Source organism: Aotus nancymaae, unplaced genomic scaffold (assembly GCF_030222135.1).
Source record: "Aotus nancymaae isolate 86718 unplaced genomic scaffold, 86718_ANA_hifiasm-v0.15.2.pri h1tg000036l, whole genome shotgun sequence".
NCBI classification, from domain to species: domain Eukaryota; kingdom Metazoa; phylum Chordata; class Mammalia; order Primates; family Aotidae; genus Aotus; species Aotus nancymaae.
This window is the reverse complement of record NW_026988450.1, coordinates 91,885,837-91,902,329: the sequence shown is the minus strand read 5'-3', so window position 1 is coordinate 91,902,329 and position 16,493 is coordinate 91,885,837. Positions and strand designations below refer to the sequence as shown.

General features: G+C 42.4%; 1 protein-coding gene across 1 annotated transcript in view; it reads left to right on the top strand.

The window, feature by feature from the left end:
• Window positions 1-16,424, top strand: part of LOC135278074 (WASH complex subunit 2A-like) — a 49,533-nt gene extending 33,109 nt beyond the window's left edge. Inside the window, 4 exon segments of the mRNA XM_064384692.1 lie at window positions 1,140-1,241; window positions 3,395-3,522; window positions 6,010-6,150; window positions 15,367-16,424. Of these exon segments, the coding sequence (XP_064240762.1) occupies window positions 1,140-1,241; window positions 3,395-3,522; window positions 6,010-6,150; window positions 15,367-15,703 (708 nt within the window). The 3' untranslated portion in view covers window positions 15,704-16,424.
• Window positions 16,425-16,493: the final 69 nt, after the last annotated feature.

The following is a 16,493-nucleotide window of genomic DNA, read 5'->3' as shown; positions in this document are numbered from 1 at the left end:
ACTGTGTGGAGGAGAGCTCCCTTAGTGAACTCATTAGGTCTATACTTGAGGAATAGACATTGACTCCATAATTTTTAAAAAACTGTCCGAAGAAGTCTTAGAAAATATGTTCTTGTCCTGTTTAATTGTTTGGCTCTTGTGTATTGAAGTTTCTCTTCCCAAGGGAATAGATGTCCCATTTTATGTTTCTACTTCATGTAGCTCAATTTGCAGGTATTTCTTTGCAGGATAAGCTGATGTCTTATAACATTTTGAAAATTTCTTTTTCTTTTTATTTTTTATTTTTTTTTGAGTTGGAGTTTCGCTCTTGTTGCCCAGACTGGAGTGCAATGGTGCGATCTCCACTCACTGCAACCTCTGCCTCCCAGGTTCAAGCGATTCTCCTGCCTCAGCCTCCCAAGTAGCTGGGATTATAGGCACCCACCACCATGCCTGGCTAATTTTGTATTTTTAGTAGAGACTGGGTTTCATCATTTTGCCCAGGCTGGTCTCGAACTCCTGACCTCAGGTGTTACATCCTCCCCGGCCTCCCAAAATCCTGGGATTATAGGCATGAGCCACTGTGCCTGGCTGAAAGTTTCTTAATCCAACAGGTCTTTTCCTGGTTTGCAACATCTTATACCTATAGTTGAGCTAAGAGGAGTAGCAAACGTTTTAAAATACAAATTTAATTTGTATTTATTTAAAATAGTTTATAATCTTAGGAGAGCAGTGTGTTACTAAATAAAATAGTTGTAGCTCCTTTAATTTGAGAATCTAGCCCCTGTTCCTATATTGAACCTATCTAATCTCTGATTCTTTAGACAGTAACGGGAAGTCATTCTTATTTATTTAGTTTTTTAGTGTGCTATAGGAAATTGATTAGAAAACTTCTTCCTGCCTTCTGTCATTCAGGTGGGAATACAGAAGCCTCTGGGCTCTGCAAGGCCACCATATCCTGTGGCTTTCCTCCTCCTTACTGCCATTGCACATACGCTGGACAGACCCTGAGGCCTGTCTCTTTAAGGTCTCAGTCTGAGTCACCTTCCCTCTAAGAAAAGAAACCTAGACACATGGCAGCCGTCATGTCTGAGTCACTCATGTTTTATACTGAAACTGATAATTGCTATTAACCGGCAACTTTAATTTCAATCCAACAGGATTTGTTTTCTTCTCAAAGTGTGAGTAAGTTAAAAGGTGCATCTCTGCTGCCTAGCAGGCTCCCCACGTCGGTTTCCTTGTTTGATGATGAAGATGAAGAGGTAAACATTGTTATTGCAACACTAGATAATTTAGATTAGTAGAAAACTGTTGCTGATGTAACTTTCTACCCAGAGGCTCATACACTAGCAGAACGTGATAGGGAAGCAGTCGGGCTACCTGAAGTTTATAAAACAAAAATATTTCTGTTTTCGTTTCAGTAGCTTCTTCCTTTTATTTTCCGAGCTGTGCAATGGAGAAGACATTAGATTCTTGACACAGTTCTTTCTTTTTTTTTTTTGAGATGGAGTCTTGCTCTGTCACCCAGGCTGGAGTGCAGTGGTACGATCTCACCTCATTGCAACCGGGTTCAAGCAGTTTTCCTGCCTCAACCTCCCGAGTAGCTGCGACTACAGGTGCACAACACCACGCCTGGCTAAGTTTTGTATTTTTAGTAGAGACAGAGTTTTACCACGTTGGCCAGGCTAGTCTCGAACTCCTGACCTCAGGTGATCCACTTACCTCAGCCTCCCAAAGTGCTAGGATTATAGGCGTAAGGCACTGTGCCTGGTCTCTTGACAAGGTGTGAAACCTCCAGGTTTTATTTTTTGAAATCTGCCTTTGAGAAATACAGTTGACCCTTGAACAATGTGGGGGTTGTTTTGACTTCTGCATTGCAGCCAAAAATCCGTACATAACTTCCCACTTCCCAAAAACTTACCTACTAATAATAGCTTACTGTTGACCAGAAGCCACATGGATAACATAAACAGTTGATTAACACATAAATAGTATCTATTTGTATATTTTTGTATTCATGATATATCTAGCTTTTTCTTAATTTTTTTGATATTTCTAGGCTACATGGTTTGTCCACCAAATTTTTCAAATTGTTGCAAATGTCCACAAAATTTTCAACATATTACTGGAAAAGCATTTGTGTGTAAGTGGACCTGTGCAGCTCAAACTCGTGTCATTCAGGGTCAGCTGTACTTTAGTCTAGAGGATGGATCCATGTTATACCCAATGACCTGCAAGAATGTCTTGGACCAAGTGGGGATGCAAAGGAGAAGGCAGCCATGTCCTGACCATTGTGTTTCTTTCCCATCCTGGATGGAGAGCACAAAGTGGGGAAGAGAAATAAGACAGAAGACACCTCAAACCTTAACCTTCTGCAGTACTGGGCAGTGGTGAGCTCATAGGCTTTGCTATCAGACCCCTGGGTTCATATCCCAGCCCCACCACTTGCAAACCAGGGACCTGGAGCAAGTAACTTAACCTTCCTTAAGCTCATATGGCTTAACAGTGAGTAGGGTCATTGTGGCAGCTGTAACTACTAGTGTAAAGCTCTTGCAGAGTGCCTGCACATAGTAAGTGCATAGTGAATGAGAGCTCTGTCATTATTATCCCCATTGGACACCAGCTCATTATTCTCCTGGCCTGTCCTACTTTACCATACTCCCCTTAAAGGCTCCCTTCATTCATCTTCACATTCCAGGCCTGTTCACCTGCGGTTAAGAGTTTTTCCATCCTAACTCAGACTCAGGCCCTCTGATGCTTTTGTTCCCCTTACCTGAATAAAATCACCTTAATAAATATAACTTTTGGGGAGTGCTTGACAACAGAAGAATTTATGAATACAATTAAACTTAGTACACCAGCAATTTTATGTAGTAAACTACTTCACTCTGTATAATCTCCTTGAAGTTAATGAGAAACATGAGTCATGCCTTCCCTCCATCCCAGGTGTCTTTCTTAGCTGTAAAGAAGTGGAGACAGCCCCCCAGTTTTCTCCTTTGAGCCATTGTTCTGGTTTCTCATTCGTGGAGAGGACAGTGTGAGTTGCTGGCTGCTGCAGGGACTCCCATGCCCATCACAGGCTGTAACCCCCTGAAATGAGCAGAGAGGGACTTGCCCACAGGGCAACTAGATGGGGCCCAGTTTCTTCTTGTAGGTCATAACCTCGTTCACGTGTTGTCCTCCTGCTTCTTCCCAGCTACTCTGCCTTTGAGTTCTATGGTAATCTCTTTCCCTTCTATGGGTGCAGTGAGAAAAGGCTTTAGTGTGGGATTTACTAGCATTTTGTAGGTTTTCCCCACCAGAGGTATTATTTATATACCTGACTGGAGACACTCCCTAACAGTTTATTGTAGGAGGATATCCTGTGTTTTCTGTTTATGAATTTGTCTTACCTTTCTGCAATTTGCTTTTCTAGGATAATCTTTTTGGGGGTGCAGCTACTAAGAAGCAGACATTGTCTGTACAAGCTGAGAGACAAAAAAAGCAAAACCCTCCGAGCTCTCCAAGAAAGCATCTGCCCTGTTGTTCAGCAGTGATGCGGAGGTGAGCTGAGGTTTCTCCTAAAGAAGAGGGGATTATTTGATGGGATTTAAGAGTTAAAGCCATCCTAAGTATTTTCTTTTTCTGCCTGTTTTATATCTAATGACGTTCAGTGACCAAAGGTGATGTTCACAAGATTGTCTTTTCTAAAGAAAGACATTTAGTGTAATATATTAATTTAAAGATTAATCTCTTCAAAATGTTTGGGAATAAGTGTGGCTCCCACATGATAGTGTATGCTCATTCAAAGGAGTTAGGCCGGCTAGGGGAGAAATGATTTCTCACCCACCACTAGGTTCATGGACAAGTCCCCTATAACAAATGACAAATTAACCACAGAAAAGTGTACAAGTTTATTTAAGGTAAGTTTTATCTGACACAGGATCCTTCAGAAATGAAGATGCAGAGAAACAGGAATTCCTGTGTCTATTTCATTCTGTCTGATGAAGAAGTGACAGTTGTGGAGAAGCACGATTAGATGAAAGGGGTGTGACCTGATGGGAATAAGCTAGGGGAGCTCAGCAAGGCCTGCAGGTCAGGTCATTCTCTGCATCTTTACAAATAAGAAGGCTCCTTTCCTCTGGGAATAGGGAGGATTGGAATGAAGGTCTTATGACCTACTTTAGAAAGGATTAGAGGATTCATCTATGGTCTGCTTCAGAGGAGAAGGGCCAGGGAAAGGTCAGAGAGACCTTTCTGCTTCTGTTTTCTCAAATGCCAAGGGATCATATTTTGAGGTAGCATGTCGTGTACCCCAATAGCCATATATAATAGTATCTTGTTAAATTACTACTGTATTTCATTAATCTAGAACTATAGCTAGACATGATAGGAGTAACTTATGCAGGTTAAACTTTTTTTTTTTAAGGAGTCTTAACAATATTTTGTGATCTGGATAGATATTACCAAAGTCAGTTGTGAAGATGGTTTAGCTGCTCACTCAATCAAATTTAGTAGCAGGGAATCAGATTTAGCTGTACAGAAAAAGACTTTAATAATATTAAAAATCCTGATCATTAAAAATCTTCCCGTGTTAATAATAATTCCTCTTTATTTTATTATTGTATGCAGATTATGAGGAGGTGAAGTGGACAGATAAGTCATAGATATGTTCATGTTCTTATTGAAAGTAAATTAAAAATTCCAAAGCAGATTGCAAAACAAAAAAAGTATTAAAAGCTTATGCAACACACATGTAAACAAGACACGAAGAAAAACTGCTGGCGATCCTTTTTTACCACAAAAGTCTGAATCTGGCCTTTAGAAAGCATTTAAGGAAATCACACCCAGCTATGCTCACGCCTGCAAATCAAGGAATTCCCGGAGAGATCCAAGATGGCCAATGACTAGCAGCTCGGGCACGTACCTCCCAGTGAAAGCGCAAAGAATGAGAGGACATCACACTTTCAGACGAATATTTGTTGCTCACGGACCAGGAGATTCCCAGTGGAGGAGCCCCACGGGTCGCCAGGGCGACTCTTGTGGCCGGCGCGGCGGTTTTGCTGGTGCCTCACCGCGCCAACTCTAGGTGCAGAGTCCGGAGATTCCCGGGCAGAAAAGCACCATCAATCTTAACACCGCTGTTTTGGCCGGCACAGTGGACTGCTCAGATTTCAGCGCTGGGAATCAACAAGTTGGACGTCAGAGACCTAGTTAGAAAGTCGGCAATTACAAAGACGACAGACGGTTAAATATATAATGAAGGGAAGAAACCAGCGTAAAAAGGTAGAGAACACTCAAAATCAGAATGCCTCTCCCTCTACAGGGGATTGCAATTCCCCATCAGTAACGGAACAAGGCTTAATAGATTACACGTGTGTTCCAATAACAGAAGCAGGCTTCAAAACGTGGGTGATAAGAAACTTCTGTGAATTAAAAGAACTTGTTTTAACCCAATGCAAAGAAACTAAGAACCTTGAAAAAAGGTTTGACGAAATGTTAACGAGAATGGACAAGATAGAGAAGAATATAAGTGAATTGATGGAGCTGTGGTAAATGGATTACTAGCAGTTTTTCATTGTATCTTGTTTACATGTGTGTTGCATGAGCTTTTTACACTTTTTTTTTTTTTTCAATCTGCTTTAGGATTTTTTTAAATTAAAATATCATTCTTCTCTGGAGTTGGAAGTTCTTGAGTTCTTGATATTTTTACATTCCTCTTCCTTCTTATCGCCTCTATAATTAATGTTGATCCCCTGAAATAGACAAGTTGCTTATCCTAAAACAGTGCAGAACCGTAGTGGGAAGAGACATCATGGCAGATGATGGAGGAGGAAATCATGAGAAGTTCTGTGAGGTCAGAGAACCCAGCTGTCTAGATTTGAGTTCAAAAGAAAGTCTTAGCATGAGCTTTCTTCAAGACTGATGGACTAAGTTTAATACTTAGTTTAAATACAACTTAGTTTAACAAATATAAGTTTTATTTTACTCCCCATGTTTTATAATATAAATCACCATTGAGCTTTTAATATATATTTTATGTTTTTTAAGGACCAGTGGAATATTCCTGCTTCACAGGCCCACTCAGCATCTGACAGCAGGTCAAAACGAGAACCCAAGGAAAGCTGTGAAAAAGACCAGTCTCTTTGAGGAAGATGATGAAGATGATCTGTTTGCCATTGCTAAGGACAGGTGAGATAGGGTGAGATAGTCATTGTAAGGAATCCCTCACTCCTTGTCTGTGGTAACAAGAAAAGGAATTCGATGTGCAAGCCAGTTCCTCGGATGGTTGCTAATCATGGATCACATAGTCTTTGTGCCAGTGAGAATGTCTTTGCTTTTCACTCGCACAATCTTTTCTCTCAGTACCCAGAAATGTTTGTCTTCATGGATCTTATCTGATTTCTACCCCCATTATTTTTTTTTAATCTTAAAATATTCTTTTTTGGCCAGGTGTAGTGGCTCACGCCTAAAATCCCAGCACTTTGGGAAGCTGAGGCGGGCAGATCACCAGGTCAGGAGATTGAGACCATGCTGGCTAACATGGTGAAATCCTGTCTCTACTAAAAATACAAAAAAATGAGCTAGATGTGGTATCACGTGCCTATAGCCCCAGCTACTTGGGAGGCTGAGGCAGGAGAATCGCTTGAACCAGGGAGGCGGTGGTTGCAGTGAACTGAGATCATGCCACTGCACTCCAGCCTGGAAGATGGAGTGAGACTCCATCTCAAAAAAAAAATGACTGTTTTTCTTTGTTTGTCATTTGAGTATAGTTTGGTATCTTTTGTTTGTGATTTTTCTCTGGGCTACTCTAAAGAATGTCAGGTTTGGTCAGAGTTATTTAAAAATTTGTCATTTGGATAGAAATCTGCTCAGCATTGAACATATCCTATTAGGACAAAGTTCCCTGCAGAGCTGTGCAATATCCCACCAGGGGTTGATAACTCGTAGCTGGCCTAGGTGCCTCTCCACATTAATGCTAGAACTGAAGCTGGCAGGATATTCAGGGTAAGCATGGGCTGTGGTTGATGTAACATGCTGCCAGATTAGCTTATGGGTTCAGAATAACTTCCCTGAAAATAGTTTTTCTCCTTTTGAGAGCCTTATGTGATTACTTTGAAATTCAACTGAATGTTATTAGTAGAAATAAGTAACTGATTGGACATACAAATCCTATGATTTGGTGTGGTTAAGCATTATTTGATAGATTCAGAAGTACTTCAGATTTCTGTCTCCAAATACTGGGATCTTGTTAGACATCACCATTTCTACATTAGACTTCTGTAATTTGACACTTGGATGCATTTTTGGCCTCTGATTTAGAATATAGGCTCTGGAAACTTGATATTAAATTCTGATTCTATATTCCTGTCTGAATAACCTTGGGCAAGTTACCTAACTTCCCTGCGCCTCAATTTTCTAGTTTGTTAAACAAAAGTAAAAACAGTACTTCTCTCATCAGATTTTTGGGACGATGAGATGGATTCTAAATGTGAAATGCTTAGCACAATAGCTGGCACATTCTGAGCACTCGGGTGTTACCAGTTAGCATCGTGAGTGCGAGGAAATAGTACATTCCTTTATTTTTGTTGCTCTCTCCTGGGACGTTCTTCTTCCTATCTTGCCTGGCCACCTTCTTTCAAAACTCAGTGTAAGTCTTGTCTCTTAAGAAGCCTTCCGTAACTTTAAACAGATGAGAAAGAAAAGAAATAGGGAGCCCAGGGCAGACACGGCCCCACCTTCATGCCCCCATCCCCCAGCTGAGCATTTTCTTTTTTTTTTTTTTTTTATTGCATTTTAGGTTTTGGGGTACATGTGAAAAACATGCAAAGTTGTTGCATAGCTGCATTCATGGCAGTGTGATTTGCTGCCTCCCTCCCCCTCACCCATATCTGGCATTTCTCCCCATGCTGTCCCTCCCCAACTCCCCCCCCCCGCTGTCCCCCCGACTCCCCCGCAACAGACCCCCGTGTATAGTGCTCCCCTCCCTGTGTCCATGTGTTCTCCTTGTTCAACACCCTCCAATGAGTGAGAACATGTGGTGTTTGGTTTTGTGTTCTTGTGTCAGTTTGCTGAGAATGATGGTTTCCAGGTTCATCCATGTCCCTACAAAGGACACGAACTCCTCCTTTTTAATGGCTGCATAATATTCCATGGTGTATATGTGCCACATTTTTCCTGTCCAGTCTATCATCGATGGGCATTTGGGTTGGTTCCAGGTCTTTGCTATTGTAAACTGTGCTGCAATGAACATTCGTGTGCATGTGTCCTTATAGTAGAACGATTTATAATCCTTTGGATATATGCCCAGTAATGGGATTGCTGGGTCAAACGGAATTTCTATTTCTAGGTCCTTGAGGAATCGCCACACTGTTTTCCACAGTGGTTGAACTAATTTACACTCCCACCAACAGTGTAAAAGTGTTCCTATTTCTCCACATCCTCTCCAGCATCTGTTTTCTCCAGATTTTTTAATGATCGCCATTCTAACTGGCATGAGATGGTATCTCAATGTAGTTTTGATTTGCATTTCTCTAATGACCAGTGATGATGAGCATTTTTTCATATGTTTGTTGGCCTCTTGTATGTCTTCTTTTGTAAAGTATCTGTTCATATCCTTCGCCCATTTTTGAATGGGCTTGTTTGTTTTTTTCTTGTAAATCTTTTTTAGCTCGTTGTAAATTCTGGATATCAGCCCTTTGTCAGATGGGTAGGCTGCAAAAATTTTTTCCCATTCTGTTGGTTGCTGATTCACTCTATTGACTGTTTCTTTTGCCGTGCAGAAGCTGTGGAGTTTGATTAGGTCCCATTTGTCTATTTTGGCTTTTGTTGCCAATGCTTTTGGTGTTTTGGTCATAAAGTCCTTGCCTACGCCTATGTCCTGAATGGTTTTGCCTAGGTTTCCTTCTAGTGTTTTAATGGTGTTAGGCCTTATGTTTAAGTCTTTAATCCATCTGGAGTCAATTTTAGTGTAAGGTGTCAGGAAGGGGTCGAGTTTCTGCTTTCTGCATATGGTTAGCCAGTTTTCCCAACACCACTTATTGAACAGGGAATCCTTTCCCCATTGCTTGTTTTTATCAGGTTTGTCAAAGATCGGGTGGTTGTAGATATGTTGTGTCGCCTCCGACGCCTCTGTTCTGTTCCATTGGTCTATATCTCTGTTTTGGTACCAGTACCATGCTGTTTTGATTACCGTAGCCTTGTAGTAGAGTTTGAAGTCCGGTAGTGTGATGCCTCCTGCTTTGTTCTTTTTGCTTAGAATTGACTTGGCTATGCGGGCTCTCTTTTGGTTCCATATGAAGTTTAAGGTGGTTTTTTCCAGTTCTGTGAAGAAGGTCATTGGTAGCTTGATGGGGATAACGTTGAATCTGCAAATTACTTTGGGCAGTATGGCCATTTTCACGATATTAATTCTTCCTAACCATGAACATGGAATGTTTCTCCATCTGTTTGTGTCCTCTCTTATTTCGTTGAGCAGTGGTTTGTAGTTCTCCTTGAAGAGGTCCTTTACGTTCCTTGTTAGGTGTATTCCTAGGTATTTTATTCTCTTTGTAGCAATTGTGAATGGCAGTTCATTCTTGATTTGGCTCTCTTTAAGTCTATTATTGGTGTATAGGAATGCTTGTGATTTTTGCACATTGATTTTGTATCCTGAGACTTTGCTGAAGTTGCTTATCAGTTTCAGGAGATTTTGGGCTGAGATGATAGGGTCTTCTAGATATACAATCATGTCGTCTGCAAATAGAGACAATTTGACTTCCTCCTTTCCTAATTGAATACCCTTTATTCCTTTTTCTTGTCTGATTGCTCTGGCTAGAACTTCCAGTACTATATTGAACAGGAGTGGTGAGAGAGGGCATCCTTGTCTAGTGCCCGATTTCAAAGGGAATGCTTCCAGTTTTTGCCCATTCAGTATGATATTGGCTGTTGGTTTGTCATAAATAGCTTTTATTATTTTGAGGTACGTTCCGTCGATACCTAGTTTATTGAGAGTTTTTAGCATAAAGGGCTGTTGAATTTTGTCGAAGGCCTTCTCTGCATCAATTGAGATAATCATGTGGTTTTTGTCTTTGGTTCTGTTTATGTGGTGAATTAAATTTATAGACTTGCGTATATTGAACCAGCCTTGCATCCCCGGGATGAATCCTACTTGATCATGGTGGATAAGCTTTTTGATGTGCTGTTGCAATCGACTTGCCAGTATTTTATTGAAGATTTTTGCATCTATGTTCATCATGGATATTGGCCTGTAGTTTTCTTTTCTTGTTGAGTCTCTGCCGGGTTTTGGTATTAGGATGATGTTGGTCTCATAAAATGATTTGGGAAGGATTCCCTCTTTTTGGATTATTTGGAATAGTTTCAGTAGGAATGGTACCAGTTCCTCTTTGTATGTCTGGTAGAATTCGGCTGTGAAACCATCTGGGCCTCAGCTTTTTTTGGGTGGTAGGCTCTTAATTGCTGCCTCGACTTCAGACCTTGTTATTGGTCTATTCAGGGTTTCGACTTCTTCCTGGTTTAGGCTTGGGAGGAGGCAACTGTCCAGGAATTTATCCATTTCTTCCAGGTTTTCTAGTTTATGTGCATAGAGTTGTTTGTAATAATCTCTGATGATGGTTTGAATTTCTCTGGCATCTGTGATGATATCCCCTTTATCATTTTTTACTGCATCTATTTGGTTATTCTCTCTTTTCTTTTTTGTTAGTCTGGCTAGTGGTCTGTCTATTTTGTTGATCTTTTCAAAAAACCAGCTCCTGGATTTATTGATTTTTTGAAGGGTTTTTCGTGTCTCTATCTCCTTCAATTCTGCTTTGATCTTAGTTATTTCTTGTCTTCTGCTAGGTTTTGAGTTTTTTTGATCTTGCTCCTCTAGCTCTTTCAATTTTGACGATAGAGTGTCAATTTTAGATATCTCCTTTCTTCTCATGTGGGCACCTATTGCTATATATTTTCCTCTAGAGACTGCTTTAAATGTGTCCCAGAGATTCTGGTATGTGGTGTCTTCATTCTCGTTGGTTTCGAAGAACATCTTTATTTCTGCCTTCATTTCAGTGTTTATCCAGTCAACATTCAGGAGAAAGTTGTTCAATTTCCATGAGGCTGTGCGGTTCTGGGTTGGCTTCTGAATTCTGAGTTCTAACTTGATTGCACTGTGGTCTGAGAGACTGTTTGTTATGGTTTCCGTTCTTTTGCATTTGCTGAGGAGTGATTTACTTCCAATTATGTGGTCAATTTTAGAGTAGGTGTGATGTGGTGCTGAGAAGAATGTATATTCTGTGGATTTGGGGTAGAGAGTTCTGCAAATGTCTATTAGGTTTGCTTGGTCCAGGTCTGAGTTCAAGTCCTGGATATCCTTGTTAATTTTCTGTCTCGTTGATCTGTCTAATATTGACAATGGGGTGTTGAAGTCTCCCACTATTATTGTGTGGGAGTCTAGGTCTCTTTGTAAGTCTTTAAGAACTTGCCTTATGTATCTAGGTGCTCCTGTATTAGGTGCATATATATTTAGGATCGTTAGCTCTTCTTGTTGCATTGATCCTTTTACCATTATGTAATGTCCTTCTTTGTCTCTTTTGATCTTTGTTGCTTTAAAGTCTATTTTATCAGAGATGAGAATTGCAACTCCTGCTTTTTTTTGTTCTCCATTTGCTTGGTAAATCTTCCTCCATCCCTTTATTTTGAGCCTTTGTGTATCCTTGCTTGTGAGGTGGGTTTCCTGGATACAGCACACTGATGGGTTTTGGCTTTTTATCCAATTTGCCAATCTGTGTCTTTTGATTGGGGCATTTAGTCCGTTTACATTTAGGGTTAATATTGTTATGTGTGAATTTGATCCTGTCATTTTGATGCTAGCTGGCTGTTTTTCCCATTGGTTGATGCAGATTCTTCATTGTGTTGATGCTCTTTACCATTTCGTGCATTTTTGGAGTGGCTGGTACTGGTTGTTTTTTTCTATGTGTAGTGCCTCCTTCAGGAGCTCTTGTAAAGCTGGTCTGGTGGTGATGAAATCTCTGAGTGCTTGCTTGTTCTCAAAGGATTTTATTTTTCCTTCACTTATGAAGCTTAGTTTGGCTGGATATGAAATTCTGGGTTGAAAGTTGTTTTCTTTAAGGATGTTGAATATCGGCCCCCACTCCCTTCTGGCCTGTAGGGTTTCTGCTGAGAGATCTGCTGTAAGTCTGATGGGCTTCCCTTTGTGGGTAACCCGACCTTTCTCTCTGGCTGCCCTTAGTATTTTCTCCTTCATTTCAACCCTGGCGAATCTGATGATTATGTGCCTTGGGGTTGCTCTTCTAGAGGAATATCTTTGTGGTGTTCTCTGTATTTCCTGGACTTGAATATTGGCCTGCCTTGCTAGGTTGGGGAAGTTTTCCGGGATAATATCCTGAAGAGTATTTTCCAGCTTGGATGCATTCTCTTCGTCACATTCAGGTACACCTATCAAACGTAGATTAGGTCTTTTCACATAGTCCCATATTTCTTGTTGACTCTGTTCATTCCTTTTTACCCTGTTTTCTCTAATCTTGTCTTCTCGTTTTATTTCATTGAGTTGATCTTCGACCTCTGATATCCTTTCTTCTGCTTGGTCAATTCGGCTGTTGAAACTTGTGCATGCTTCACGAAGTTCTCGTGTTGTGTTTTTCAGCTCCATCAATTCGCTCATATTCCTCTCTAAGTTGTCCATTCTCGTTAACATTTCGTCAAGTCTTTTTTCAAGGTTCTTAGTTTCTTTGCATTGGGTTAGAACATGCTCTTTTAGCTCACGGAAGTTTTTTATTATCCACTTTCTGAAAGCTGATTCTGTCATTTCATCACGCTCATTCTCCATCCAGTCTTGTTCCCTTGCTGGTGAGGAGTTGTGCTCCCTTGTAGGAGGAGAGGTGTTCTGGTTTTGGGTGTTTTCATCCTTTTTGCGCTGGTTTCTTCCCATCTTTGTGGATTTATCCACCTATCGACTTTGTAGTTGCTGTCTTTCTGATTTTGGTAATTTTAAGTCTGTAGTAGCTGAACTCATAAACCCCCTTTTCTTCCCCCTAGGTGGTCTGTCCCAGGGAATTAGGGCGTTATGATTTTCCGCTGTTGCAATGGTTTTCCCTGCCCACAAGGTGGCAGCCTAGTCACACTCAGCCTGCAGAGGCTTCGTTGAGCTGCTGTGGGCAAATTGTCCTGGGAACTGCAGGGTGTTTCCCGGTGGGTGACGCCCCTCCTCCACAGAGCTGGACCGTCCCGTGTTCAGCCGTGTTTCCGGAGGCATCCTCTTTGCCCAGGAAACTCTTGGGTTGAGTCCCTGCCTCAGCTCCCCTTGCTGGCCCAGAGGGGATCTGGTCTCGCTCACTCTGCACAAGGGGCTTGCAGGCAGAGCAGCCATGCCAGTCCAACCAGCGGCGCTGGCAACCCGTGGAGCTTCGCCACCTGTGAATCTCCTGGTCTGTGGGCAGTAAAAATCCGCTGCCCTGTGAGCCGCTGCATCAGCCAAAGCAGCGGCTCTGAGATTCGTGGCGCACCCTTGCCCGAGAGTGTCCTGGCTTGAATCCCTGCTTCAGCTCCCCTTGCTGGCTCAGAGGTGATTCAGTCTCTCTCACTCTGTACGTGGATCCGCCGCCCCCCACCTCAGGGCGTAGGCCGAGCGGCGCGCTGCTCCGCTCAAACCAGCGGCGCTGGTGACCCGTGCGGCTCCTCCTCCTGTTAATCCCCTGGTCTGTGGTCAGTAAAAATCTGTCTGGAAATGCGGCATCCACTCACCCTCTGCGCCTTCTTTCGGAGCTGCAATCCCAACTTCCTCCTAATCGGCCATCTTGAAAACCGTCTCCCCCAGTTAGTCTTAATGGTTTGATTTAGTATGTGTGTTATTTTTGAGAACATATGTTGGAATGTCACAAATGGACTTGGCCTGCAGAGATTTGTATTCAACTTTTGACCAGAGGGTTCCATTTTAGTGTGACACTGAGAGTGAAAAACTATCTGTTCCTCCTTTCCTATTTCTCTTCCCACATTCTCTACCAGGAGGAAGACATCGCTATGTGCCCAGTCTTCCCCGGCAGAGCCTGAGCAGCTGTGTTTCTCCTCTATTTTCCCTCTTCTTTCACATCTCATGACCAAGCACTCCCTAGTCTGTCTCCCAAATGATCACAAACATTGTCCTCCACTTTTGTCACTGCCAGTGCCTTTGGCATTACTCTTCCTTTAGGTAAAGTCTCTTAATTGGTCTCGTTGCTTCCTTCAATTCTTCTTTATTATCCAGACCACTCCCCACACATCTGGCAGAGACTCCTCACCCTTGTATGGTTCAATGACTCAAATTCCCAGCATAAAATTAAAACCACCCCAGCATCAAATTCGGGGTCAAATAGAGGTGGGTTTGTGTCTCAGGTTCATACACTGTCTAGCACTCAGAAAACGGGAACTCCTGAAGCCTTTGTTTGTATATCTGCCTATACTCACTGAGAGTTCGTACTGTTTTACACATACAGTGTCTGGCATGTAGAAGGAACTTAATCAATGTTGAACGAAGGGGAGGCATTTTAAAATCCACGTGAAAAAAAGGTTTTTCTGACCAGAGCAGTGTTCACACCTGTAATCCTAGCACTTTGGGAAGCCAAGGCAGGTGGATCACTTGAGGTCAGGAATTCGAGGTCAGCCTCACCAATATGGTGAAACCCCATGTCTACTGAAAATATAAAAATTAGCCAAGTGCAGTGGCGGGCTACTGTAATCCCAGCTACTTGGGAGGCTGAGGCACTTGAATGAGAATCACTTGAACTTGGGAGGCAGAAGTTGCAGTGAGCCAAGATTGTACCACTGTCTGGACGATGGAGCGAGACTCTGTCTCAAAAGATAAGAAAAAAAGTTGTTCTTTTAAAAATATGCTAATCTACAATGTCAATTCTCCAAGCTTGACTTTTGCCTTTACTTTCTGATATGGTTTGGCCATGTCCCCACCGACATCTCATCTTGAATTGTAATCCCCATAAGCCCCACATATCGAAGGAAGGGGCCTGGTGGGAGGTGATTGGATCATGGGGGCAGTTTTTTTCAGGCTGTTCTTGTGATAGTCAGTGAGTTCTCTTGAGATCTTATGAGGTTTGTTTTGTTTTGGGGATGGAGTCCTGCTCTGTTACCCTGGCTGGAGTGCAGTGGCATGATCTTGGCTGACTGCAGTGCCCACCTCCTGGGTTCCAGCGATCCTCCTGCCTCAGCCTCCTGAGTAGCTGGGATTACATGCACGGGCCACCACGCCTGGCTAATTTTTGTTATTTTTAGTAGAGGATGAGATTTCACCATGTTAGCCAGGCTTGTCTGGAACTCCTGACCTCAGGTGATCCACCCGCTTTGGCCTCCCAAAGTGCTGTGATTACAGGCCTGAGCCACCATACCCAGCTGAGATCTGATGGTTTCATATGTGTTTGACAGTTGCTCCTTCACATGTTCACACTCTCCGTGTGGCCACCACGTAAGACGTGCCTGCTTCCCCTTCTGCTGTGATTGTAAGTTTCCTGAGGCCTCCCCAGCCATGTGGAACTATGAGTCAGTTAAACTTTTTCTTCCTTTCATAAATTACCTAACCTCAGGTATTTCTCAGAATCAGTGTGAAAATGGACTAATACCCTTTCTGATAATCATACTTGAGGATTTGGGGAATTCAGACTACCTGGGATCAAATCATAGTCCCACCCTGAGCAGTCATGTGACCTTGGGGAGGTTACTTACCTTTCCCATCTCCACTTCTTCTGTAAAATCTGTAAAATGAGATTGTTTCTGAGGGTTAAATGAGCAGAGCAGAGCACAGTGGGGACACTGTCAGGTACATACTGCCTGCCAGATGTTGAGTATTCATCTTTATTGAGTTAGGACTGTGGTACCCAACTTGATGGCTCTTGATTTTGTATGACAAAGTCATGGTTAGTGCTTTGTTAGTAAAAGAAAGAAAATCTGAAAGTCCCTGCCATGGAAGGAAGAAACAGAGCGGGGAAAAGGGAGTGGATAAGTTTCAGCATTTCAGAGCTTGGAAGGACAAGTTAGATTTCTATTTCATGGAGAAGGAGGCGGAGGCAGATTGGGTCCTAAGGCGTCATTCAAAACACACAGCCATAATGCTTCAGTGAGAGTAGAGCTTGGGTGCCAGGGATTGCTGTGGTCAAGTTGCAGACAAAAACTACCACTCATTGGAAGACAGGAGAGGAGCATCTCATTACAAACACAATCAACAATTCACGTGTATCTACATTCAATGAGCAAAATACAAGTTGTCCAACTTGGTTGCTAATGGGACCCACTCTACTGATTGAGGCTTCATACAGAACTCATAGGGTAAGATGGCTTCCAGTAACAAACCACTGTGTGCTTTTCTTAGGACTAAAAAGCTCAGGAATCTGGTGATGAATGAAAACCTCAGTCCCACTGGCACTATATGAGGAGCCAGGAGAGCAGCAGCATCCTAAGCCACAGGGTGGGGCAGCCCAGGCACGGGCATTCCGAGCTGTTGGGGAGGGTAGGCAGTTAGGGTGGGGCATGCGGGGGAGGGTAGGCAGTTAGGGTGG